This window comes from Anas acuta, chromosome 7 (genome assembly GCF_963932015.1).
Source record: "Anas acuta chromosome 7, bAnaAcu1.1, whole genome shotgun sequence".
Taxonomy (NCBI): Eukaryota; Metazoa; Chordata; class Aves; order Anseriformes; family Anatidae; genus Anas; species Anas acuta.
This window is the reverse complement of record NC_088985.1, coordinates 25,095,998-25,119,775: the sequence shown is the minus strand read 5'-3', so window position 1 is coordinate 25,119,775 and position 23,778 is coordinate 25,095,998. Positions and strand designations below refer to the sequence as shown.

At 51.2% G+C, this 23,778-nt stretch overlaps 1 protein-coding gene and 1 long non-coding RNA gene across 4 annotated transcripts; one reads left to right on the top strand and one right to left on the bottom strand.

Moving 5' to 3' along the window:
• Positions 1–112: 112 nt before the first annotated feature.
• Positions 113–23,449, top strand: ARL3 (ARF like GTPase 3). 2 transcript variants are annotated; one of them, XM_068688339.1, is made up of 6 exons: positions 113–249; positions 7,288–7,431; positions 8,428–8,544; positions 12,756–12,806; positions 14,785–14,970; positions 23,141–23,449. In XM_068688339.1, the coding sequence occupies exons 1-6, from the start codon at positions 247–249 to the stop codon at positions 23,186–23,188; spliced, it is 549 nt and encodes a 182-aa protein (XP_068544440.1). In that variant the 5' UTR covers positions 113–246; the 3' UTR covers positions 23,189–23,449. The 2 variants fall into 2 exon arrangements, with proteins under 2 accessions (XP_068544440.1, XP_068544439.1); XM_068688338.1 differs by lacking the exon at positions 23,141–23,449 and adding an exon at positions 20,543–21,553.
• Positions 5,398–20,545, bottom strand: LOC137859353 (uncharacterized). Of its 2 annotated transcripts, none has more exons than XR_011098244.1 (4): positions 17,075–20,545; positions 16,414–16,478; positions 10,917–11,157; positions 5,398–9,461 (listed from the first exon to the last, which is right to left on the bottom strand). It is a non-coding gene; the product is annotated as an uncharacterized lncRNA (long non-coding RNA). The 2 variants fall into 2 exon arrangements; XR_011098243.1 differs by having other exon boundaries at positions 11,114–11,157.
• Positions 23,450–23,778: the final 329 nt, after the last annotated feature.

The following is a 23,778-nucleotide window of genomic DNA, read 5'->3' as shown; positions in this document are numbered from 1 at the left end:
GCCCCCAGCCCCCTTGGCGCGCGCCGCGCCGCGTGGCCGCCCTCAGCCAATCAGGAGCGGGCCCAGCGGCCGCGCCCCCCCCGCGGCGATTTGGGGGCGTGGCCTGTTGGGGGGCGTGGCTAAACGAAGCCCCGCCCACTCCTCCTCTCCCGCCCCTCCCAGGCGGGAAGGCGGTGACGTCATGACGCACGGCGGCGGCGTGTGCGTGACGCAGTTGCCCATGGTAACGCCGGAGCCGCGCGGAGGATGGTGAGCGGCGCCTCACGGCCCGGCCCCGGCAGGAGGCCCGGGGGGGGAGGCCCCGGCCTCACCGGGAGCTCCTCGGGGGTTCTGGGGGCCGGCCCCGGGGAGATCGGGGCTGGGGGGGGTGGGTTTGTGTGGGGTTGGGGGCGGTGGTGGGGCCTAAGGGGGGGTGGGGCCTGAGGCGGGGGAGTGGGGCCTGAGGGGGGGAGTGGGGCCTGAGGGGGTTAATGGGGCCTATGGGGGGAGTTGATGGGGCCTGAAGGAGTTAGTGGGGTCTGGGGGGGGTTAATGGGGCCTTGGGGGGTAAATGGGGTCTGGGGGGGGGGTTGGTGGGGCCTGAGGGAATTAGTGGGGTCTGGGGGGGGTTTAATGGGGCTGGGGGGGGGTAATGGGGTCTTGGGGGGGTTGTTGGGGCCTAAGGGGTTTAATGGGGCCTGTGGGGGGTGGGGGGCGTCCTGTCAGCGCTGCCGCCGCAAGGGGGATGGGTTTGGTGCCGTGAGGTGTCTGACAGGAGCTGGGGGGGGTGAAGGGAGGGCTGGGGGGCCTGGGTGCTGCCTAGGGTTTGTTAAGGGCAGTAATCGACGCTGGGGGTAGGTGGGGGGTGAGGGGCGGTGTGGTTTGAGTCGAGGTGGGGTGGTGGGGTGGTGGTAATGGTCTGGGTTGGGGTGTCAGAGAGGGACAGGGGGTGCTGGAGGAGTCTGGGGGTGCCGGGTGGGTGGGTGAGGACCAGCAGCAGGGCTGTGGTGGTGGGGAGCTGCTGCACGTGCAGAGAGCACAGGCAGAAGGAAACGGCAGCAGGGATGGAGCTGCCCCGAGGACAAAGCAGCGTGCTAGTCCAGGAGCCCGCTGGGTGCGTGCGCAGGAGGAGGCGTGAGTGAGAGCGGCAGAGGCAGCTCCATGTCCTCACGGGGTTAATTCTGGCTGCGTCCCCACCTGCTGGGCCGCAGAGAGAGAGAGGGAGATAAGGTCTGCGGGATCTGCTCTATTTTAGATCAGTTGATGATGGAGCGTGTCCCGCCAGGCACCAAAGCTGTCACAGGATGGACATCTGCTGTGGAGATGAAGGCAGCTGCCTCCAGCAGCGCCGTGCTTTGTGGGACACATTTGGCCCGCAGCTGCTGCTAGCCAAATCTGCTCTTCTGCCGTGTGATGTCCCGATAAACTGGTGTCGGCTGGGATCTGGCTGCTCTTATCTGAGGGCTTTGTGTGTGGAGAGGGTGGGCTGGGTGTTTTCCAGCGCCTGTGTTATTTGATGCGGCGTTTTAATGCCTCTTTGTCTGTTTTCCAGTTCTGGGAGTTGTTTGTCGGATTGCAGCCTCACAGACGGGGTGGGTGGCACTTTGGGGTGCCCGATGGACTGGCTGTGCTGGGCAGAGGACCGGGGAGCTCTGTGCTGGCTCTCTGGTGCCTCAATTTTCCCTAAAACTGAACGACCATTAGTGGTAGAAACCCTCTGAAACACCAGAAAATAGAACTGGAGCAGCCCGGGGCTGTGGGTCAGCAGTCAGAACTGATGCAGCCAGCTTGGTGTAACAACTTGCTGCTTGTCATCCGAGCGTGCAGCTGCCCCGAGCGTCTTTCTGGCCTGTTGTCGTTGCACTGGTAGGCGCTGAACCCCCCCCCCTCGATGGCTGCGTGCTCTGACTCCAGTGACAAGGGGGTTAACGCCAAGTTTTGCATGAGTTCGGTGCTCATCCAAGTGAGCAGATACAGAGGGGAAGCGTCTTGTTGTGCAGAGCACATCGGTAGCTCTCACAGCCATGGGGCAGCAGTGGCAGGAGGTCACAGGTGGAGCGCAGAGGGCAGGACGTGCCGGGGGCCGACCTGTGTTCTTCTCAAACTGTTGGCCGAAGCTGGCGTCGTTGTGTCAAAACCGGGGCTGTCAAAGCACGGCCCTGCTGTACCGCTGAGTCGTGAGGTGTCTAGAGAACGCCAGGCAGGTCTCGTGGAGAGGCTGAGGTAGATGAGGAGTCAGGCACCTTCCTCGTGGCCCTGAGCTCCTGTTTCTAGCACAAGTGGCGTTGCAGGGACTGGATGAGGCTGTCAAGTGCTGAAAGCACCAGAGCAGAGGCGAAGGGTGGTGGCATCGTCTGGTGGTGGGCATTAGCTCCTTGCAACCTGCTCAGAGCGTTTGATTTTAATTACGGGAGGCGAATTCCTGCTGCTCCTGGTTAATACACCAAAACAGAGTGCACGGAGAACTATGTTAGTGGGTTGGAGCTGGAAGAGCTCCGTAGGTGACCTGCCTCCACCGAGCGTGAGATTTCGGAGGAGAAAAGGAAGTCTGCGCTGAATGACACCATATGGTGGAGACATGCAGCAAGCAAATGGCTCGGTTGGGAGTTCTGCCAGAGGAAGAAGGATTGAATCAACCGCGCTCAATAGATTAATTTACTCCGGTTGTATTTTGAGAAAGGCTGGGTGATTTTATGACCATTAGTGACATTCGCAGCGCCGCAGCCGAAGATAAAGGTAATCAGACGTCATTCTTCAAGGCCCCAGCTAATCAGCGCCGTTGTCAGAGCGGGCTCTTCTCCTCCAGTTCCCTGCGCTCAGAGGCGCATGCGGGACACCAAATGTAGCCTCAAATATCCCCGGGTATCGGGCTCGGGCGCGTGGCTGCTGCGTGAGTGCCTGAAGGCAGCGCTTGCTTGTCTTTTATCTCGCTGTTTAAACTCAGGGAGCTGCCGCCACAGAGCTGGTGGCGGGCCGGGGCTGTGCTGTGCACGCAGGGCGAGATGTGTCCCCGCTCCACGGAGATACGGGTGAGGGGAGAGATAACAGGAATACGAGGAGGAGAACGCCAGGCAGGTTGGAACTTGGCCCGTTCGCTGCCTGAACCTCCTCGAGGGCTGTAGGTGTGGCAGAGGAGACTCAAGAGGTGGTTTTAGGGCTGTTTTGTGAAGTTTCTCCCACGGGCTGAGGCGGTGCTGTCAGCTGGAGGGGGACAGCAGGACGCGGGGACTGCGGGGTGAGACGTGTCCATGGGGCAGGCCGAGCAGCAGGGCTTTGCAGCCGCACCGCCTCTCGGGGAGTTGATTTGATTCCGGCTAAATATCCCCGTCTGCTAGATAAGCAGCCGCTGGTGACTGAGGGCGGTTTTGTTTTAAATTCATTATCTGAGCTTTGTGGCTAATAAAGTCGAGCAGAACGCAGTTACTTCCCTCTCCTAATAGGAATCAACTGTGCTGGGCCGTGGCTTGCGGGCCGTGCTTTCTCCGTGCCCTGCGTATCCAGCCCTCGGTACAAGGGGAAATTGTTCTTTCCATTCCGGCCGCGTACTGCCGATCTGATACAATATTTAACCAGATTATCTCAATGCTCTGTTTGTCCCAAACCAATTTTTGTGTTGGCCTATAAAGTGAATCTTCCTTTCAGCGGCTTCTGTGGTGCAGGATGTAGTTACATGCATCAACTAGTTCAAAAGGCCCATCCACAGCCTGGATTTAAAGCTGAATAAACCCACAAAACCCTTAGCTAGGCCTATAAATGTCACCGTATCTTTATATATGCCTGTACTTTTTTCTTTTTTTCCGAGAGAACGGGATTACTGCGTGCAGCTATAACTGGAAGCCCTTTGATAATTCAGTGGGTATTTTAAACCTAGCAATGATACGCTTTCATAAAACCGCACATCGCTGTTTTCTGAGGGATGCTAATAAGATGGTTAGCCTTTCTTTCATGTTCAACGTGTTTATGAGTGCACTTACCCATTTAGCTGCATCTCCGAATTTAATGCCCCGCTCTGATTTCACAGTAATTGGCAGGAGCCTTTTTTTTTTTTCCTTTTTTCCTTTCTGTGTGTCCCCGCTCGCTGTCTGGAAAATGCGCTCTCCTCCTCTCTGACCCCATCAGTCTGTCTCCTGGTGGTGCCATAAAGCAAACCCTCTCCACCGCGGATAATGATGTTTATAAACAAGCCGATCTGATAGCAAACACGCAGTTTGCTTAACCCCGAGGGGACCGAGTGGCGGCTGCCGGCCGCCTGTGCCCGGCCTTGGGTTCCTCCGCGCGCCTGCCCCTCTCCAAAGGCTGCACGCGCTGCCACGCTGTGCCGCTCGTTATCTCAGCAGCATCTGCAGTTCCCTCCTCTCTTACAGATGCCGCAGTCTGCTTAGTTTTGGGCAAGTGATGCTGCCCGTAGCCTCCTGCCAGCCGGCTCTACAGCGACCAGCAGGAGACACATCCCGCTCCTCACCCTGCTCCTCACCCTCCAGACCATCCTCCCTGCTCGCTTCAGGCTCCATCCCAGCACCCAGCCGTGTGTCTGCTAGCTGTGCTGCCTCAAAGGCCTCGATCCAACTTAGTTTTGGCGTTGTGTTTGCAAGCAGAGGAGCTAATCCATCAGCGTGTGTGCAGGGAGGGTTGCTTGTCCCACACAGCGGCTGCGTGCAGCGGGGAACTCAGCTGGGTTATTTGTTTCCACTCTGCCGAGCTGTCAGGAAATGCTTTCTGTCTTCCTAGCTAGCATGCTCGTAAGACCAATTAAAAAAATAATAACAAATACGTTAGAAACTGGTCTGTGAGCAGCTTTCCTTAATCTTAAATTTTCACTAGAGGGAGAAGGCAGGGTAGGAGTTTTCGGTTATATTTACCGAATAGTAACGAGCGTAGTGCCAAGGCAGTTATTTGGCTGGTGATTTAAATTGTGTATACAAAGCATGTAACCTACGCTGGCAGCTACTGAAATGCAGTCCACTTCTATATTGGCTTGCTTGTCTTCCAGCCTTTTAAATCAGCTTACTTTATACCTTAGAGAATACTTTTATTTCTATATATATCCTCGCGCCGATTGGCTACCCCAGATAATCCTGTGATCAGCCGTGCAGCGGTGTCACTCGAGTCGAATGTGGAGCGATGCTGATCGTTTTCTCGTAGGCTGTCATACTGGCCCAGAAATAGCATCCGTCTACAATGGGAGAAGCTCGATTAACATTTGCAGCAGTTCCTCTTCCCGGCCCCTGAGAATTGCTCCCTGGTAGATAGGCGACGCTTCCGAATGCGTTTCTCTGCGCTCGCTATTTTGGAGTTGGATCCCGAAACGTACCGGCTCCTAATCCTGCTCTGCTCTGGGATGCGCTCCTCTGCTCTTAGCAAGTGGTGCTGCGGAGAGGATTAGCATTTCAACAACTGCTTTTTTTAACAGCGAGCAATAAACTAAAATAATAGGGCCTGATTCAGGGCCCTCCGCAGTTGGCAGCGGTGCTCGAGCTGGTATGTGCTGGCTTTGGGTCAGCCCTGTAAGAATGGGGACTTCACAGCCTTTCAAGGAGGGGGAACGTGTGAATTTTAGAGTTCCTGCTCTCGTGGGGTCTGTCCACACCGAGCCGCGCTCCGTGGGTTTACGAGCCAACAAACACAGCCGTAAATTTGCCAGCAGGTGAAAAAGCAAATGCGCGTTGCTTGCCAGGCAGTTAAAACTTGTGTTTTTTAATGGTGTCAAGGGCATTTAGGACACGCACGGTAACAGGCAGGCGTTAGGGGCGTTCCTGTCTCGGCCTTTCCCCTGCCCTCAGCCCCGTGGAGCTCAGCCCGGCGGCAGGAGCCAGGCGCTGTGGCCGCGGGAAGGAGCTGCAGGGCTGCGAGGAGCTGCGGCAGCTGGCTGTGCCCGACACGGTGCTTCAAATCCATCAGCCACGGGCCCGGCGGCGGGAGCCAGCTGTGAGCACCCTCGGGCTCTTCGACTAACGGTGATTTGGGGGTTTACTGTGCCCAAACCCCGTGGGCATGGGGTCTCTGCCAAGCAGGGCCTGTTCCTAATTAACGCCTCTGGAGCTGGGCCTGCCTTCCCAGGTTTTTACCAGCCTGCTTCTGATAGAGGGGATGCAGGCTGAGGGTAAGATTTCAGTTTTGTTGTTATGATTCCCTGCGTGAGCTCGGAATTTCTGACCCTCAGCTCGACACGGGGTGTTTTAAAAGCGCAGGCACGATGGCAGTCACGCAGCTCTCTGCAAATACCCTTCAAATCCAATTTTAATAAGTTCCTCCTCTTCTCCTTCTTTCACATCATGCGTTTGGAGCTGTGTCTGGTCGTTAAATGGATAGCCAGTAAATTACTCCCCAATCAGAAATGCTTAGATGCCAGAATTAAACCTAGTTTGCATTTGAATCTCAGCATATCCTTGCTCTGCACTATCAAAAGCTGTGGCATCGTGATCCATCAGGCTGTGTCCTTTCCAAAATGCTCCGTGCCACCTTTGCACTGAGCAGGCTCCAACAGTCCTTGGCTCCCAGTCGGAGCATTTAGAGTTGTGACAGCGTCCGTGCACCGCAGATTCGGGTGGAATTGGGGTGATTTGTGCCTCTTGGCTGCACGCTGGGATCCTGAGCGCTCCCCCGGCCGTCGCAGGGAGGTCTCGGAGCGGCGGCACCGACAAAAGCTCGGGTGCGCTGCCGTAACGTGCCCGGCTGTAAATGAGCTGACCTGCATATTCCGTTTCCTAATCCTGAGTGCTACTGGCAGCTCCGAGAGCTGAGCCTGGCTAATGACTGCAATCCACTGTGCTTTTCTTAGCGAGGACGTGTGGTGATCTGAGATAGTTGTGAAGTGCTACATCCTGAGAAGCAGAACTGCACGTGCCCCATGGGTCTGGCGTGTTTTAGGCAGATAAACGGGGGTTGAGATGATCAGGGAGTTACTATGAAAAGAACCCATGTCAGGTACGCAGTAACCTACAGCTAACTAGGAGAGAGATTAAATTAATGGGGTTTTCCCTCTGATAAAGATAACGCAGAGCTTGCAAGGACTTGGTTTGCAGCTTCTACACACGATATCCTCGGGCGCTGTCTTCCTGGCACGGGCAGTGCCAAGCAGCTGCGTGACGTGAGCGGTGCAGCCCAGGGTGCACCCCACTGGGTGACATTTGTGCTGGCTGAGACCTTGCTGCTGGTCCTTGGGATGAAGGAAAATTGGGAAGAGGAAAGGGTTCAAGCTGTCCTGGAATCCACCGCCATACAGAACCTGTTTTGAGGGAAGGGGGACACGACGTGGTGGGAGGAGAGAGTCAGAGGGAAAATAACAGCTGGTCTCTCTTGCTGGTTTAGGGTTTACTCTCAATCCTGCGTAAACTGAAAAGCACCCCAGAACAGGAGGTACGGCTCCTCCTCTTGGGACTGGATAATGCAGGCAAGACCACACTCCTGAAACAGCTGGCATCGGAGGACATCAGCCACATCACACCAACGCAGGTGAGGAAGGCCTTTCCCTGCCCAAGGCAGTTTTTACGGTCCCACTTGCTTCCCAAAACTATACAAACCGGAGTCTGGCGCCCCATTAAGTTTCTGAGTTGTCTAAGAGTAGGCTCCACACCAACCAGGACCACGTTTGTCCACACCAAACCCCGGCCGTGTGCAGGGGATGCTGTAACGTTGGGCGTGTCCCCATCTCCCTGCATCTTTCCCCCATCCAGCTCCAAGCAGCCTGCCTATTCCATCGCTCCCTCTCTGATGCCTTTGGCCCCCTTTCTTTGAGCTCGGGGCTGAGGAGAGGGCCGGCACCCATCAGAAGAGCTGCAGCACTGCTCCTGTGTCGACCAGAGGAGGTTGCTAGAGAGCTGTGGGAGATGCTTCCCCCACCCCATAGCTGCCTCGCAAAGCTCCCGGCTCCAACACCCCGCTTCCAAGCCCCAGTCCCCTGGGTGGTGTGGCAGCACGTTGCCAGCCCACGCCACATCCTGTTTTTCTACTTGAATGCCCTTTCAATCGGTGCTGTAATTGATGAAATGGACCCTTCAGACATGCAGCTGTTGCTCCTTTAAGCCTGGCATTCGCTGCGTCGTGTCGAATTGAGCTGAGACCTCTGGCTTCGTGTTAGCCAGGGCTCTACTCAGCTTTCACAGGCTCGGTCCTGCTTCTCACAGCGCCCTTGTTTTTCTCCTTATCTGCAGCTCTCCCACCTCTTCCTGCACCCACCCTGCTGAGCCTTCCCGGGGCACTAACTGCATCCTATGTTTCCGTAGCCATGACAGCATCAACCCTTGACCCAGGAGCACAGGCGAGCTGATGGCTTGGCGTCTGCCTTCGCTTTTCGGTGCCTCTCCTGCAGCCGATCCATCTTTGGGGCTGCCTGGCCCACCTCGCTGCACGTTGCAGGCCCGGGATATATAAGGTGTTAACATCTGCCTGTGAACGTGATCCAGCCATTCAGGTTTATGCTCTATGTGGCTTTGTTTCTGCTCTTTCCAGGGCTTCAACATCAAAAGCGTACAGTCCCAGGGCTTCAAGCTGAACGTATGGGACATAGGCGGACAGAGGAGGATCAGGCCGTACTGGAGGAACTATTTTGAAAACACTGATATCCTTGTGAGTATTGGCTGCGCTTGAATGCTGTGTTCATGCAATGGCTTTCCAAGATCTCGGCCAGAAATTCAGGAACAAGCACTGTAATGTCCCAGGCCTCAGCAACACCATTGCCATTGTAACAGGAGTTATTCTGAGGAAAATGGCAAGATTGGTTGGGTGCAGTAAGAAAAATACAGTGATGTTTGGAGAAATCATTCAGTTGTATGTTTTTGCTTTCACAGGATGGGGCTGGTCAGAGCTAGCCCGTTCCTTTCCTCTCATCTCAGGCTCTTTCACGTGAAGGAACATTAATAACTTGTAGCGTGCCCATCTATAGCTCCTTTCACTGGAGGCTCCCAAGGCTTGTCATGGGTATTAGTGACACAGCTGGAGAAACTGAGGCACGGAGGAATTCAGTGTCACGTCTGGCATCAGATAGGAAGGCTTCTGGTTGAGGGGCATAGAGAGACCCTTTGTCTTTTCCTTCGGTCCTTTAATCACTAGACTGTCCTTTAATGTTTTTGATGACTTAGCTGCAATTACTTTACAATTTGCTGCAGTTTACTACAATTGTAATTACACCACAGGTCTGTGCCAGAGCCCTGGGACCCTCCGAGTGAGTTCTGACTAGTTTCAAAGAGCACCTCTAAAACTCAGCCACACATGCAGCGGGCTGGGGGCTCCAGGCCCACCCTCCTGCTGAGCAGCATTGCCAGTGGGAGCAGAGAAAAGGCTGCTCTGAGCAAGGCCTGCAGGCTCCCATGGGAAAGCAGGAAGCTCTCTCTGAAAGACGCCCTTCCTCCCTTCTGTCACACACACTCACCAACGTGCTGGGAGCTTCAGTGCGCTTCCACGGAAGGATCAGTGCTGCTAGGAACTAGGAACAGGACCCTTTGCTCCAAGGCTCGTGTCTGGAAGGGCCGGGCAGTACCTGCAGGCTTAGAAAACATTGTCCAAACAAAGCTGTTATTTAATTGGGACTAAAAAGTCCCCAGCAGCCTCTCTGCAGATTCCCCTTTTTCAGCGTTAATTTCTAATCTGATGTCTGAGGTCAACCACCGTGGCATAAACCCAGGCAGTTGCTTTTGCAAAGAGCCATGGTGCGATCTTCCCAGGGGGAAGCTCTGTGTCTGAAAAACCAGCAGGACAAACGTCCCGTACCCCTCTGTGGCCGTCAGGAAGGGGAGCACGGCATGGCTGTGAGGCGATCAGGCCCACTGAGTCCAGGCTCTGCAGCTGCGTGCGGTGGGGAGGCCGTAGGTTTGCAAATCAAAGTCAACACCGCAAAGCAGCAGCTAGGGGATCTTTGTCTCTGCTACAGCAGTTGCTCAGGCTGCAGAGACTGCGCAACTGCAAAACACTATCTGGGAGTCTGCTGGCAAAAAACAATGAGCTGGGCTGTGGGCTTCCCCTCTTCCCAAGGTGCGCTGCATGGGAGAAATAAATATAAATTTTAGGGCTGGAGGAGATGAAAGCAGTTGTGTTCCCAACCTCCTCCCTTCCCAGCTAAAGCAATGCACAGAGAAAACCTTTCTTTTCATACAAGTAAGAAAATAGGTAGAAGCCAAGTCAGTTTGGGGGAAGGAGCAGAGTGAATTCAGAGAGGGAATGAGTGGTGTGCGTGTGGACCTGAGCTCTCCCGCCTGCATTCCCTGATGGCCAGCTAGCAGCTAGTCCCAGGCTGGGAGCTGTCTGCATGTTAGTGCAGTGCTTTGCCACGTCCATACACATCAAAACCGGGATAGCAGCTAAAAGGATGGGACTGAGCTCTCCTGCCAGCCCTCACACCCCTTACAACTGGTAATTTATCCCCTCTGTCAAACCTGGTGCAGGTCACACCTCTGTAAATTGAGCTACCTTATCCCTCATAGTATTTCCTCATCCAGCCCCGCTGCTTGCAATTTCTCCTCAGCCCACTTGCTCCGGGTTTTGTTTTGGCCTGTCGCTCAAAGGAGGCACCCAACATTACAGGAATTTATTTCTCAAGCTCCAGTACAATGTACTCAAGGGCTGTTCAAACTGGTGAACCGTGCTACAAAACACTACAGCCAGAAACAGGATCTTGTGTGGGCCAGGCTGTAGAAGGAAGATAGAAATAAGATACGCCACAGTTCCCAGGACCCCCTGCTTCTGTCTTCTCCTAAACTATATCGCACAAAGCAGAAGGGACCCTCTAAAGGGTATTAAAAAGCAGGAAGTGATTGCAAATTCAAATCCATGCAGGTGCCTTTGAATGAGAGCTCGGTCTTGCATCACACACCTGTGATATTTGGAAGCTTAACCCAGGCAAATAAGGTGTGGATATCTGGCTGATTGCATATTCAGACAGGCACCTGCAGCTATTTGGCACAGTGCTCTCTGGTTTGGAAGTAGGCACTCCGCACATACTTCACCTTCTCCATGCTGTGCTTCTGTGGCTTTCGCCCTGAGCGCTGTTGTCTCCAATTCTTATCTCGCGAGATAGCTCCCTCGCAAGGAACGGAGAGAAAGCCTGCCTGGGACTCGGGGCTCTTCCTTGCCAGTGAGAGAAGCACCGTAACAGGGGAGGTGCCACCTCCCAGACGAGAAGCAGCGCGCTGTGAACACTCACGTGAGCAGCCCATCCGTGTGTCGCTGAGCTTCCCCCGAGACGTCCTGCAGGAGGAAAGATGACAGTCAAGTTTCACAACCGCCAGCCTGCAGCTTCTCCCTTTCTTTTGGCTTGTGCTTCCTGCCCCGAACGGGATGCCCGGGGAGGACGGGTGCAGCTGATGCAGTATTGCTGAACGTATTTGGGATCAGGCTGCGGGGAGAGGCTGTCACACATGCCCGTGGGCCTTTTCCCCTCACGTGGCACGTGCGCTGCTGTCACATCCCCGTGCAGCTGCGTCCAGCCCCGCCGCGTATCCCCCAGCCTCTGTCAGCACGCATCAGCCTGCCCTTGGGAGGACAACAGACCCCGAGCAATCAGCAGAGGACCGCGAGGCTGCTGGTTGTCCTCCTCCTCGAGCCTGGCATGCAGATTCTCCCGATGTGCGTTCGGTCCTGTTCTAAACAAGCCCAGCACTGCTCATTAAGGGAGTGACTGCAGTTTGCTGCTAGAGGTCTTCCCTTCCCCCAACTATTTGGTCAAAAATATCCTGGAAGCGTGGAGTCTTAACGCTGAGACTGCCTGCGAGGATGCCATTTATCTTGATGGCGGGGTGCTGTGCTCATCTATTCCCTCAAAACCAGGCTGACACTTGCTCCCTGTAAGCCACCAGAGCATGCATATGACATGCTAACGTCTTCAGTCAGCGCTGATGGAGAATGGCAGGGACTGGAAGCAAAAGGCTCAGTGTTTGTCACCAGTCCTGGCCCTGTCTGCTGCCCCAGCATCCTTCTCCTTCAAAAACCTTCCCAAATAATAAAAAAGGGGTGCCAGGTGGTTCTTGCTTGGGTGTTATATTGAGGTTCCCCAATTTCTTTAAATGTGCATGCTGATCTGCAGTAATATTGCTGCAGGAAGGGAGGGAGGATGGCCAGACTTACTAATTACTCGTCTAGGAGGACCTTCAAGGAGCTTTTTAGCCTGTGCAGACTGAGAGCTGCCTCTGCTGGGAAGCTCTTTGCATTTACAGAAGGAACTCAGCACATGGAATGCCGCTCGGAGGCGGTGGAGACCCCCTGCCAAGGCAGGGAGCCCGCAGGCTGGAGAACCACCCTTCTGCCCACCCTTCTGTCTGGCTGGGACCTCCTCGTGGGCTGTGCGATGTGGTGCCCAGCTCCGAGGGGGTGGTAGGACTATGTGGTCACACTTGGTGAGCCAGCTGCTCCCTGTCTCCTCCACCACCCCAGCAAACAAGCTGGCAGCTGAAGACGGAGTCTTGCAAGCAGGATCCAGCCATCATCCCTGCCCACCTGTTCCAGGAGGTTGCAGGAGGAGAGAAACTCACTGTCCCCAATATATTCCTGCTTCCTCTGTCCCCTGAGTGCCATTAATAGATACCAGGGAGGCAGCAAGAGCATTCCCAGTACTGCCACCAGCTCCTTTCTGATCCCAACCACGTGGCTGTCCGCTCCCCCTGGCTTTTCAAAAGGTGGTTCCTCTCCTCTCCGAACGTCACCAAGTTTTGTCAACATTTGCTATGTAAATAATATCAAGCATCTTTATGCCCCGAAGCATAATTATTAGGTTCAACTCATTTAAGCACACGCTAGTGTGGAAGAACACCATCTGGGAAAAGTAACTTTTCCCCTCCTTTCTTTTTCAGATCTATGTCATCGACAGCGCGGATAGGAAGAGGTTTGAAGAAACGGGTCAGGTGAGCTTCTTATGCCCAGCTTCCTTTGAAGTAACGGAGCGCTTCTGAGTGCCCCTTGCTCACAAAAGTTAGGAGGATGATTTTGTTGTTTATGAGGGAAATTTGCATTTCAAGAGAGACTTGCCTTTCAACATCAATGCAGATCATTTTGGTAGATGGGAAGCAAGGAACATAGGTAGCCTAATTCTGTTTAAATAGAACGGTTTTCATTAAAGTTATACAATAATAGCAAATGGAGCCCAATACTGAAAGCAAAAACTTCTCTAAGTCCTTTAAACCTTGCCAAACCAAGACCCTGAGGAATCTTATTTTCTTATTTACAAAGTTGAAATGGAAATCATATTGACTTGATTGTCTCTTGGATGTAATTGAAAAAAAAAGAAAAACAGGAACTTTGTAACTAGAACTGGCTAGAAAATCTGATTTCCGTTTTGCAAAGTTTTGATGTTTTATAACACTTTGTGTTTTAGGATGGAACAAAAATAGGACTTTTGTAAAATTCAGAAAGTGACAGCGTCCCGAAATAGCTTGCAACAGATTCACCCCCTTGAAACGGGAAAGTCAGAAATGAGAGATTTAGGTTAAAGCCCTCTGTTTGCCCGATTTGAAGGAGGCACTTGATCTTTTGTCTCTCAATTCTCAAGGGCACACCCTAACAGCAGGACTGTTGGTTACTCTAGGGGTGGGGGGAACTCTCCCTCCTGTTGGTGCTGTTTCATTTTATATCAGCAATTAAATATTCATTAGGCAGACGAGAGGAAGCAGAAGCTTAGAGCACTTGCCTGAGTCAGGCGGATTCAGCCTGGACCCCTCACATTTCCACAAACAGTTTGGTTTCAATAAATCAGACGTGTCAGATGAAAGACCTATTTTGTTGAAAAATTCCCAGCCAACTCTGTTTATAACTCCATTCTCTTGTCCTGTTTTCCAAACCAAACATTGCTTTTGGGGGGGGATGGAGTCAGATTACCACTGCAGTTCAGCATCTCCCCGGCTGCACTCATTTAATTCAAAAGTTTCTAGTCAGGGGGATGAAAGACGTGAGGACAGTATCTGAAAGTGAGACCCTTCCAGCTAAATAAGGAGCCCACAGAAATCTCATCTACTCATCTGTCTGCAACGCCAGCAGTCCCTCCAGGTTCAAGTTCTGCTGGGCTTGCCATATGTTCACATGGGGAAGTGACTTGAGACTGTGCTCGTTTCGCATGAGGCCATTGCACAACCCTAGACATGAAGTATTTCAGCCATCGTTGATCTACTGCAGATTCAGATTTGAGTTATTAAAAGACTCTCTTTAAGTCACCCACTTTTAAATGAACAAACCCATTTCTCAGGATGCCACCCAATGTGTGCTGCACATATGGAGCCAAACTCCAGCAAATAAAGCTGATCTAGCTTGTCTCCAGCTAGCCAATGCTTTCAAAAGCATTGCCACTTTCTTGTGGGATTTCCATTTCTGGGAGAGGAAGAAAAAAAAAAAAAAGAAAAAGAAAAAGTCCTCTGCCACTCAAATTGCAGCTTATGGTACTTGGAACAAAACCCCGAAACTCATTATTAGCGAAGATATCAGGGCTTGTGTCAGCGGCTGCTCAGGTACAAATGCCAGTCAGGCAGTAACTTAAAACAAATTCCTCATACTGCCAATTTACATGTTTTTTGCTGTTTCATCAGTTTTGGTCTCTGAGGAGCAGAGCCTGGTAAAACACAGAGTTGTAGCCTTTAAGGCAACTGCTAATTTCAGACTAAGATGAAGATTTTTGTAACCTGTAATTGGAAGAAATAGCTTTTGAACCTTGGGCACAGATGATTGTATACATTTTTGCTCTCTTATAATAAGATCTAAGTTTCACTGGAACACGCTCTTCCAACATTTGCCCTAAATATATTTCTAATTAGAGACAACCACTGGTGGTTGAAGGTTTTCTTCCCTTCCCTCTCTCTGTCTTCCCCCCACCCTACTCCCTTGTAAATGATATAGGAGCTGGCTGAGCTTTTGGATGAAGAAAAGCTTAGTGGAGTCCCCGTGCTCATATTCGCTAACAAGCAGGATTTGCTGACGGCTGCCCCTGCTTCAGAGATTGCCGAGGGACTGAACCTACACACAATCCGTGACAGAGTCTGGCAGATCCAGTCTTGTTCGGCTCTTTCTGGAGAGGGAGTACAGGTGAGGCTCTGGAGAAGGCTTGCTGTGCCAGCAGGCCATCTGCAAGAGAGAGAGCTCCTTGTCTGTTGATCTGCAGGGTGGGGCTGGACCGGCTGCATCGCGAAAGAGGGTCAGAGCAGCCAAACCCGTGCTGTGCACAGCACAGGGGGCACATCTCTCCTCGGGGGGCGCATATCTCATCGCCCGTGCGAAGGGGAGGGGGAGCTACGGGCCCTTGGGATCTCTCCATCCCTAGGAAAGGGGAGCCAGCGCCTCCCCACCACCCAGGACCCCTTGGCCGGGCCAAATGAAGACATTGATTTATTGGAAAGAGACTGCTGTCAGGTTAATCATTTTCACAAAACAAATCGCCTTTTACTATTAACCCCTTTGACTGTTACAAGTGTGCACTTTAGAAATCTGATTTACCTCCACGGCTAATGTCATTTGGCGTTTTGCTCAACCCAGGCGCCAGAGAGAAAGCGATCAATTTTTCTGGCCCAGAGAAACACAAGAGCTGCACATGGGGCAAAGACCGCTTCTGTCTAATGGCAGCGTGTGGGGCAGCAAAAACCTGCACTGGGGGCTGAGCTGTGTTCCTGTGCCACGCTGTAATAGCTGAGTCTTGTGCTGCTGTGCTGTAGCCAGTTCCTGCAGTATAGTAGCTCTTTGTAATGTAAATGGGACCTGGGTTTGTTTATTTCACTCTTAGGCTTTCCTGAATTAATGAAATATTTGCAGTGCTCCCAATCCGAGCAGGCAGGATTACTCCCTTCACTGATACTTAAAGAAACAGAATCGTCAAGATATTTATCTTCATTGCAAATTCAGTAAAACCCTATTTGCAGATGCTACAGAGATATTCAGGATAGTCAGATCTCAAGCTGAGTAGGAAAAGTCGCAGAAGAAGCCCACAACGCTGAGTGGGCAGTAAAACGGCAGATGAAATTCAGTGTTGACAAGTGCAAAATGATGCACAAGAGGAACAACAACCCTAACTATACACTTACAGTGATGGACTCTAAATTAGCTGCCATTACTCAGAGAGCAGATCATTGGGAACAGCGGCTTAGTGCTCATCAAAGGCCAAAAAGGAAAATCAAATGCTAGGGAATTACCAGAAACCAAACGAGAAACTTTCCAGAAAACATCTCTTATGTAGCAGAATAAAAGCATAGTGGCCTCAGCCTTGAACGTGACATTCCTTTCTGCCTCTGTTCCCATCTAAAAAGACTTTTGTAGTAGTAGAATCCGAGTCAAAGAAGAAGTTGGGTTAAAGGGTCTTCAGGACATCTTCAAACCAACCTCCTCCTTAAAGCAGGGATACCTACAAGTGTAGGGGAGGTTGCTGAAGGCCTTGTCCAACCAGGAAATAAATATCTCCAAGCAGGGAGATTCCCCAGCCTCTCTACGTAACCTCGCCCAATACTTAACTACCCTCATCAGGAAAAATTGTCCACATACCTGCTCAGAAGTACGAGAGATTTGAGGATCTTCTTTTGAGGATGATCAGCAGTACCGAGTGGCGTCTGTAAACAGGGAGAATAAAAGGATTAGGACTTGCAGCTTGGAAGGGAGAGGACAGGGTGGGAATGTCTTCAGAATTTGTAAATAAGGCTTAAAAATGGCAGGTAGGCTGTACGCTATTTTTCACATTGCTAGAGAAAGGGTGTCTGATGAACTAATCAGACAACCTTTTAATAGGAGTAAAAACTGCTTCTTTGCTTGCTGCATAATTGAATTGTGGATCTCATCGGCACTGAACATTGAGGAGACCAAAGGTGTCAGTTGGTTCAGAAAAATACTAAGCAATTTCTAAAGAAGTTATCTGAGAAACATCTGCAGATAGCTGCTGTTCACCAAGATCTGGAGATAGCTTTTTAATGAGAAACAGCTTGGGCCCTGGACTGGGAGGGAAGAACAGAGCAAGGGAGACCTTGTTCCTACACGTCCTTTCCCTTGGCATCCCAAAAGGCCATGCCGGCCTGGAGGGACCCCTGGCCTGACCCACTGCAGCAGCTCTGCTTTGAAATTCTTAACCCAGCATTTAGACCTAAACGCAGCAGATGGCGTCCTTCAAAGAGCCTCTGTTCAGTTAGCTGAGGTACAAATTGTTGTCACCAACCTTGTGGAAAGCTCCAGCTCTGTAATCTTGATTTTGAAGTGGTGGTCTTCAAGGGAAATACATTCCTCAGTGGCAGCATATGTTCAAGTCCAAAGAAATGTGATCAAGATCAAGAAAGCGAGGCTGCAGTTCAAAGGGCTGCAGACGAGTGCAGGTTACCTCCTTCCTTCCTCCAGACCCTCCCCTACTTTATGTAAGCCCAAGCCAGCTCCCCAGCTGTAGGGAGGCAGTAGAATGAAAATTCAGGGAGGTGGAGGAACTAACTGATAGGTAACAGCATTTCCTGATGATGAGCTTTGACAACAGCCTCCTTCCCAAAGCGATCCGCGGGCTCTCTGAAGTGCCCTGCCACTTATTTGTTGTTGGGTCCTTCTTTCTGTGCCCTGTCCTTGAAGTGCAGTCTCTCTCTACACACTCAGCTGAGTAAAATACACAGCCCAATGCCCTCCACAAGAAAAATTATATCCATTTCTGTTCTTACTTCCAGAAAACAGAAGGCAAGAGCTAAATAAAAGCATTTGCAGCCATATATACTTTGCTTATCATGCCTATCTAGACAAATTAATTTAGATGCAGGCTAGATAACATCCTGTTTCGCTGTCCCCAGTCTCCCTGCCCTAAATACTGCAGCTTATTCCATAAATGATTGTTGCAGAAAGGTCAGGTAAGTTACAAACTCTCTGCAGATTATAGAAAAAACAGCCCTTACATTTCTCTTCTGCTGGAACTCCAGCCCTGTCAAATCAGGCAGCGAGGCTGCCAAGCTCTCCCTCTGCTCGCAGAGTCATTGAACAAAATGTTCTGTGGGATGGCTTTTAAACTAAAGGATTTTAGGTGCAACTGGATCAGCCCAGGAAGAAACAACATCTTCATCCCTTGAACTCTCAGGAGAGGTTAACACACTCAAAATTTAGGGCAATCAAAGAAAAAAAAGTGTTTAAAGAGTGAGATTAAGAAAGAAGGCTTTGAGGATCGCGGCACACGATAGCAGTGGCTCAGAAAGGGAGCTCTCTGTGTAGTTAAATCTCAGGTCACTGCTTTAAGGACTTGTTTGGGAAATGACAATGAGTGGCAGAAAAGGCAACGAAAATGGGGAAGCATCAGGTATTCAGAACGAAAGCCGAGCAGCGAGCTCACTAACCAGGGCTGCTGACGGAATACGTGAGCTAGAGCAAAATCGGAGACATCACTGAAGGATTTTGCAAGTAAGAGTAGTGGCATATCTAGTACCGAGCACACGCACGAACAGAGTTCAGAGGGGAAGATTTTTTGTGATAGCTTGAAGGAAGAGCAATGAGGAAAGATAAATAACGCCAACAGATGAAGGAGAAATAGTTTGAAGGTCATTTAATTAGTTTAGCTGCTAGCACCATGGTGTATAGAATTGGGTAGTTAAGACTGGGGATTTCAAGGTTAATGAGATTAGATTATGGTTAATAGAATGATATAAATTTAGAGAATTTAACTATTGTTTGAAATAGGTTATTTAATAAAACTGTTAATTAAGGAGGGAACCCATATTGTCATTTTCTCTTCTAAAACCAACCGTTGGGGACTAGGGGAAAAGGGCCCAGCAACATCCTGGGCAGGCTCAGAAGAGAGGTGACTGGGTTAACTGGAAATCCTGCGCAGAGCTTTCCCCCGTAGAAGCCAGCTGCTGTCCCCCACTATGCCAGCTGAAGACTTCATTACCTCCTGACTGAAACCACAGGCAGCACTTTTCTTCTTAATCAGACTTCAGAGCTAGTTAGGAGAGCAGGAAAGCAGCATCCCGTTCCCACTTACACTGAGACCCTTGCAAACAAGCGAGAGAGGCGATTGCTGATGCTAGCAGAGAGACACAAGAGAGCTCTTGCCTCACAGCAGCTCTCCGCTGCCACGTAGGCTCTCTTGGGGTTGTGCTCTCCGACCAGATCTCCAGTTGTAGTCCTTGGCGTGCAAAAGCTCAGCACGTTCCACCCCGGCCAGCCAGGGTGGGGTGAAAGCAGAAAGGACTCTGCTTCGCTGCCTGCCCTCTTGCTGGAGGTGCTACTTAGGGGCCAGGGCGTGGATTAAACATGAGTCAAGCCTTTGGAGCGCTCCGCAGCTCGTTTCTTGTTTGAAGCCAGCCCCCGATCAAGGCAGCAGGAGCTCGGCCTGCCCTGAGGAATCATCCTCCAGAACGATGCTGCAGCATATTGTGTCCAGAGTCTCCCAAGCATAATGGCCCCCCGGAGACCATTAAAAGCCAGTGGAGATGAGAGTAGCCACTAAACTTCTCTAATTTATGCCAGAGCTGCTCTGGCCCAAAGGACTGTAGGAAAGGCTGAGCCGCTTTCTCCTCCCTTCCTCTTTCAACCTAGACAAGAAGGGAGCCCGAGCCCTGCGTCGTGCTGGGGCTGCCATTCGGTGCTTTCACAGGGACGAGATCGAGCACAGGGCTCCCAACCATCATCTGTGTTGTATCCTCTGAGCTCAGGTTTGTCTTAAAGATGTCTTAGCCACAGCAGGCTAGCCAGAGTTCCTCCACATCTTAACAAGGTTCCGGGGCTACTTGTAAATGTGATTTAAAACCAATTTTGACGACTGCAGCTCTCCTGGGGCAGGCAGAGCCAGTTGATGAGGAGGAAAAGCAGCGATATTTCCAGATTACAGGGCAGAGTCTTGTGATTTTTAAGCAGGGTAAGAAGAGAGTCTACAAAGCTGCATCGGGGATACAAGGTCTCAGAGGACAAAAGAAAAGCTTGCACCCAGGCAAAAAAAACAATGGCTGATGTACTTGTGGGAGCCTGTAAAAGCCTGCCTGTGCGATGACTGGAGGTACAAAGAAATGACAGATAATGAAGGCACAGTCCTAGCTGTGCAGAGAGAGAAGAAAGTGACAGTTAAAATAACATACACCAAAAATGCTAGAGATGGAGAATTTTGCACTCGCCTGACCCAATTTATTATGGCAGACGGAGGATTACATGAAAGGATTAAGCTTTGCTGTCCTTAAGGTCACGTTCGGGGTCACAAGTCTGTGGCCTTGCCTGATCCCTGGCTTACAGGGGAGCAGAAATCGGGAGGCTTTTTCCGGGGTGGAAGGGACTGGTTCCCGGTGTTTGAAGTCAGATTACTTCACTCCCACAGCCGCAGAGCTGATAATGCAGAGAATAAGCAAGCAGCGGGCTAATCCCGAGCAGGACTTGGTATTTCTCCCGGGGGAGGCTCTACCAGCTCTCTCCCGAAGGGTGCACGGTACAACTCCCCTGGCGCGGGAGCAGATGCGACTGCAGCGAGGCGGGGTTGTGCCAGGCAGCGTTTCTCTGCGAGGAGCATTATCTCCTTCCCTGGAGTTCTCTCTCTTTGCTTTGGTAAAGTTTACTAGCTGCTTGTTAAGGAGCTAAGAGAGCTGAAGCTGAAAGATCTGAAATCTTTCCCTGGCTAAGTTTTCCCATGGTTGACTTGAGGCTGGAATACTAATACCGTATCCGTCTCCATCCTCAGAATACCTGCCAACATTTCTGTGTCTCAACAAAGCAGCCCAAGGACATCTATCAAGATCTAAATGTTACTGTAGGGATTGTACTTTCTGCACAGAGCCATCTTTTAAGCATGCAGATATAGGGACAGAACGGATAGGGACAAAGGATGACAGCAGTTGACTCCTTGTGGGTTTGACTCTTTCAAGCATCGTTTCCTCCTTCCTGTGTGCTTCCCCCACAGCAGCTCTTTGTGTTTATAGCAGCTCCTCTGGATTTCTCTGCCTTACCAGCCCCCTGTCCAGCCTCACACCTTAGGTAGAAAAACTGCAGACATACCTTCTGGTTTCTTTTGCCTTCCACCGCATTCGCTGTTCTCCAAAGCATTTGGGGACGCTGCAGAGGACGTGCACCCCGACAAAGGTGCACCAGGAGCCACAGAGGCAGCTGCAGCGTGGCTGAGGACGAGCAGAGCATCTCACACACACCCCTCTGATACATCACACTTAGAGCTGGACACATTTTTCTCTTTATCACTGCCAGGCAGGGAGATATTTACAATTAAATGCGATTTTTCCTGCCAATTAACTCATGTCAGAAGAGAGTTTTAACATCGATTCCTGCTTTAAAAGTTCGGTGACCTACTTACGTATTTCAAGCCCGTTTGGAGTTCACCTTTCCTCGTGCGTTTTGCTATGTCATTCTTTTGCCCTCGTTACATGCTTGATGCAGCCAGGCTCCCAGCCATGGTAAATCCCATCATAAACTCTGCTTTATGACCCTCACCGCACTGGTGCTAAAACGCTCTGCCTTTCCCCTTCCCCAGCTCCCTAATGGCAGCGGGCAGAGTTTTAATCACCGTGAATTCAGGTTGTGGTCAGATTAGGTAGGAGATAGGATGCGTGTTTGTTGTTTCGCAGTGATGTATTGTTTCTGGGATTACTGTGCTGAATAGCAGAGGGTGTCAGCTGATATTTATTACTTTAAGCTGTCTCAGCTGTTCTGGTTCAGCAAATAAACCTACATTCAAAATGAATGAGGAGCTCTGCTTGCCTTGTATGCCATGATGTGTGCAAATGTGATTATTGCTTCCGAGGCAGGGGAAGCTGGAATCATTGTGGGAGCATTTTCGGTTATTTATTTATTTTTACTCTTTGCAGGCAATCATGCAGATTTCTAAAGCACACAATCAAGCCAAAGGCTTGACACCTCTCCTCCTCGCCCCATTGTTAAGCCCTGGCATTCCACACGCTGGGAACCGCTCGCTCCCTCTCCCTCTAAAGTGATAAGCTTTAAACCGCGCTATTGATTGCTTAAGGCATTACATGTTTTACACCTAGGTTATCAGTGTTATTGAAAGGGGAAGACACAAAGCTACTGGGCCTTAAAATGAATCTACCTCTCTTCTTTTCCCATTTGCTCTGAGGATTTCAGACAATTTGTTTTACACCGATCTCTGCCGCGGAGATAAATAAATGAAACTGGAGACATCAGCCCTCCCCAAGGTTAGAGTTAGAAGTGTTATTAGTCCTGGGCCTCCTGTGCACCCCAGCACAAACTGGGCTCGCTGATTCTTTATTTAACGCAGCAACGAGGGCTAATTTCAAAAGTTGCTGCTCCCCTTCAGATAAGAAGTGTCACATAGCACAACAATCAAGGCAAATTGGTATTTGCAAGCGAGAACCTGCTTCTGATTAAGCCCTGGGGACTCCCTCCCTCCCTCTCTCTCTCTCTCTCATTACTTTTCAGCTCCCCTCTGACGTGGCCACCCCCTTTCTGGCTGAGTGGGGGCAATGTGGAGGCACGGTGGCGGGGCTGGGCTCACCCAAAATGATCCCAAACTGACCGCTGAGCATAACACAGTCATCTCACAGCAGCTAGTGACAAGAGCAGGCAAAATGTGGCTTTGCCCTTCAGTAGCACATCCCCTTGTGGGACCTCAGCAAAAACTCACGCTCGGTTCTTCACAGCAGAAGGGCTGCCCTACAGCTTGCAGCGCTCAGAGAGGCTGCACACATTTTTACAGAAGCACCCTAACGAGTGTATCAACATCCCCAAACTTGACCACCTCTATTCGCACTGAAACCCGGTGGGATCCCCCAGCGCCTGTTTTCCGTGAGGGCCCCGCGGCACAGGGAGCAGAGCCCACATCCAGTTATTTCGGGGGCTTTTCGCCCATCCGAGTGGATGTGATTTGACCAGGGGCGTGCAGGAAGCTTGCAGCTGAGCAGAGATCAGAGCCCTGTTAGAGCTGGCCGTGTAACCAACAGCCTGGAGTGCCCGCTCTCCGAGATAAGGTGACGTGCCCAAGGTTACACAAATCATCCGAACCTGGAAGCGAGCCTCGGTCTGCTGCTGACATACCTTAACTGCAAAGTGATCCTTCCTTGGAGGGACGCAGGGACATGATGAGGCGGTGATGCTTTTTATGGGCAGAAGAAGGATTTAATGAGCCCTCTGTGCGACACCCAGCGAGCGCCGAAGCGCTCGGCTTTCCCCCGCCGCGTTTTTGGGGCGCAGAGGGCAGGCGTGGGGTAGCTGAGGAGGCAGAGCACGGAGTCGGGTGGGACTGGGGGATTCCTGTTCCCTTCGCTCGACTAACACTGCCTTTCTCTGTCTAAAGGACGGCATGAATTGGGCGTGCAAAAATGTCAATGCTAAGAAGAAATAAAGCGGTCTGAGCTGCATGGAAATGGAGGAGCGGTGGGAGCAGAATTCTAGCCCGAAAACACTAATTTGCTGCTTTCTGACCAAATGTTTTTCCATCTGTGCACAGCTACAGCTGTTAAAAGAAAAAAAAAAAAAAAAAAAAAAGAGGAAAGGAAAAAAAAAGGGAACAACATTGGTTAAAACCTACTGCTGGATTTGGAACTTGACCTGCTCTTTAGTACCATTTTTTACCCCAATAAAGGAATGATATATTTCCTCCCTATGCATAAATAGTATTAAATGTCTGCTTAGCAAGCCAGTTTGTAAGCAGAGGCAAGGCTGTGATTCAGTGCGAGGCCGAGGGAGCGGCGAGTTGCTGTAGCTGCTTAAACGCATCCGACCTGCCCTGTGCGTGCAGCCTTGCGGTCGCTGAGGACACGCTCAGGTGGCAGTCACAGCTTTTCCTCGGCGACAGATAAAACGCGGTTTTGTTACCGATTGTGGGTAGTTTCTTTAAAAAAAAAAAGGAAAAAAAAAAAGCTGCTCAGAAGTCATTTGTGTAATGAGGGTAGAAGACTTCCACATATTCCTAGAGCCATAAAAGAGGAGTTT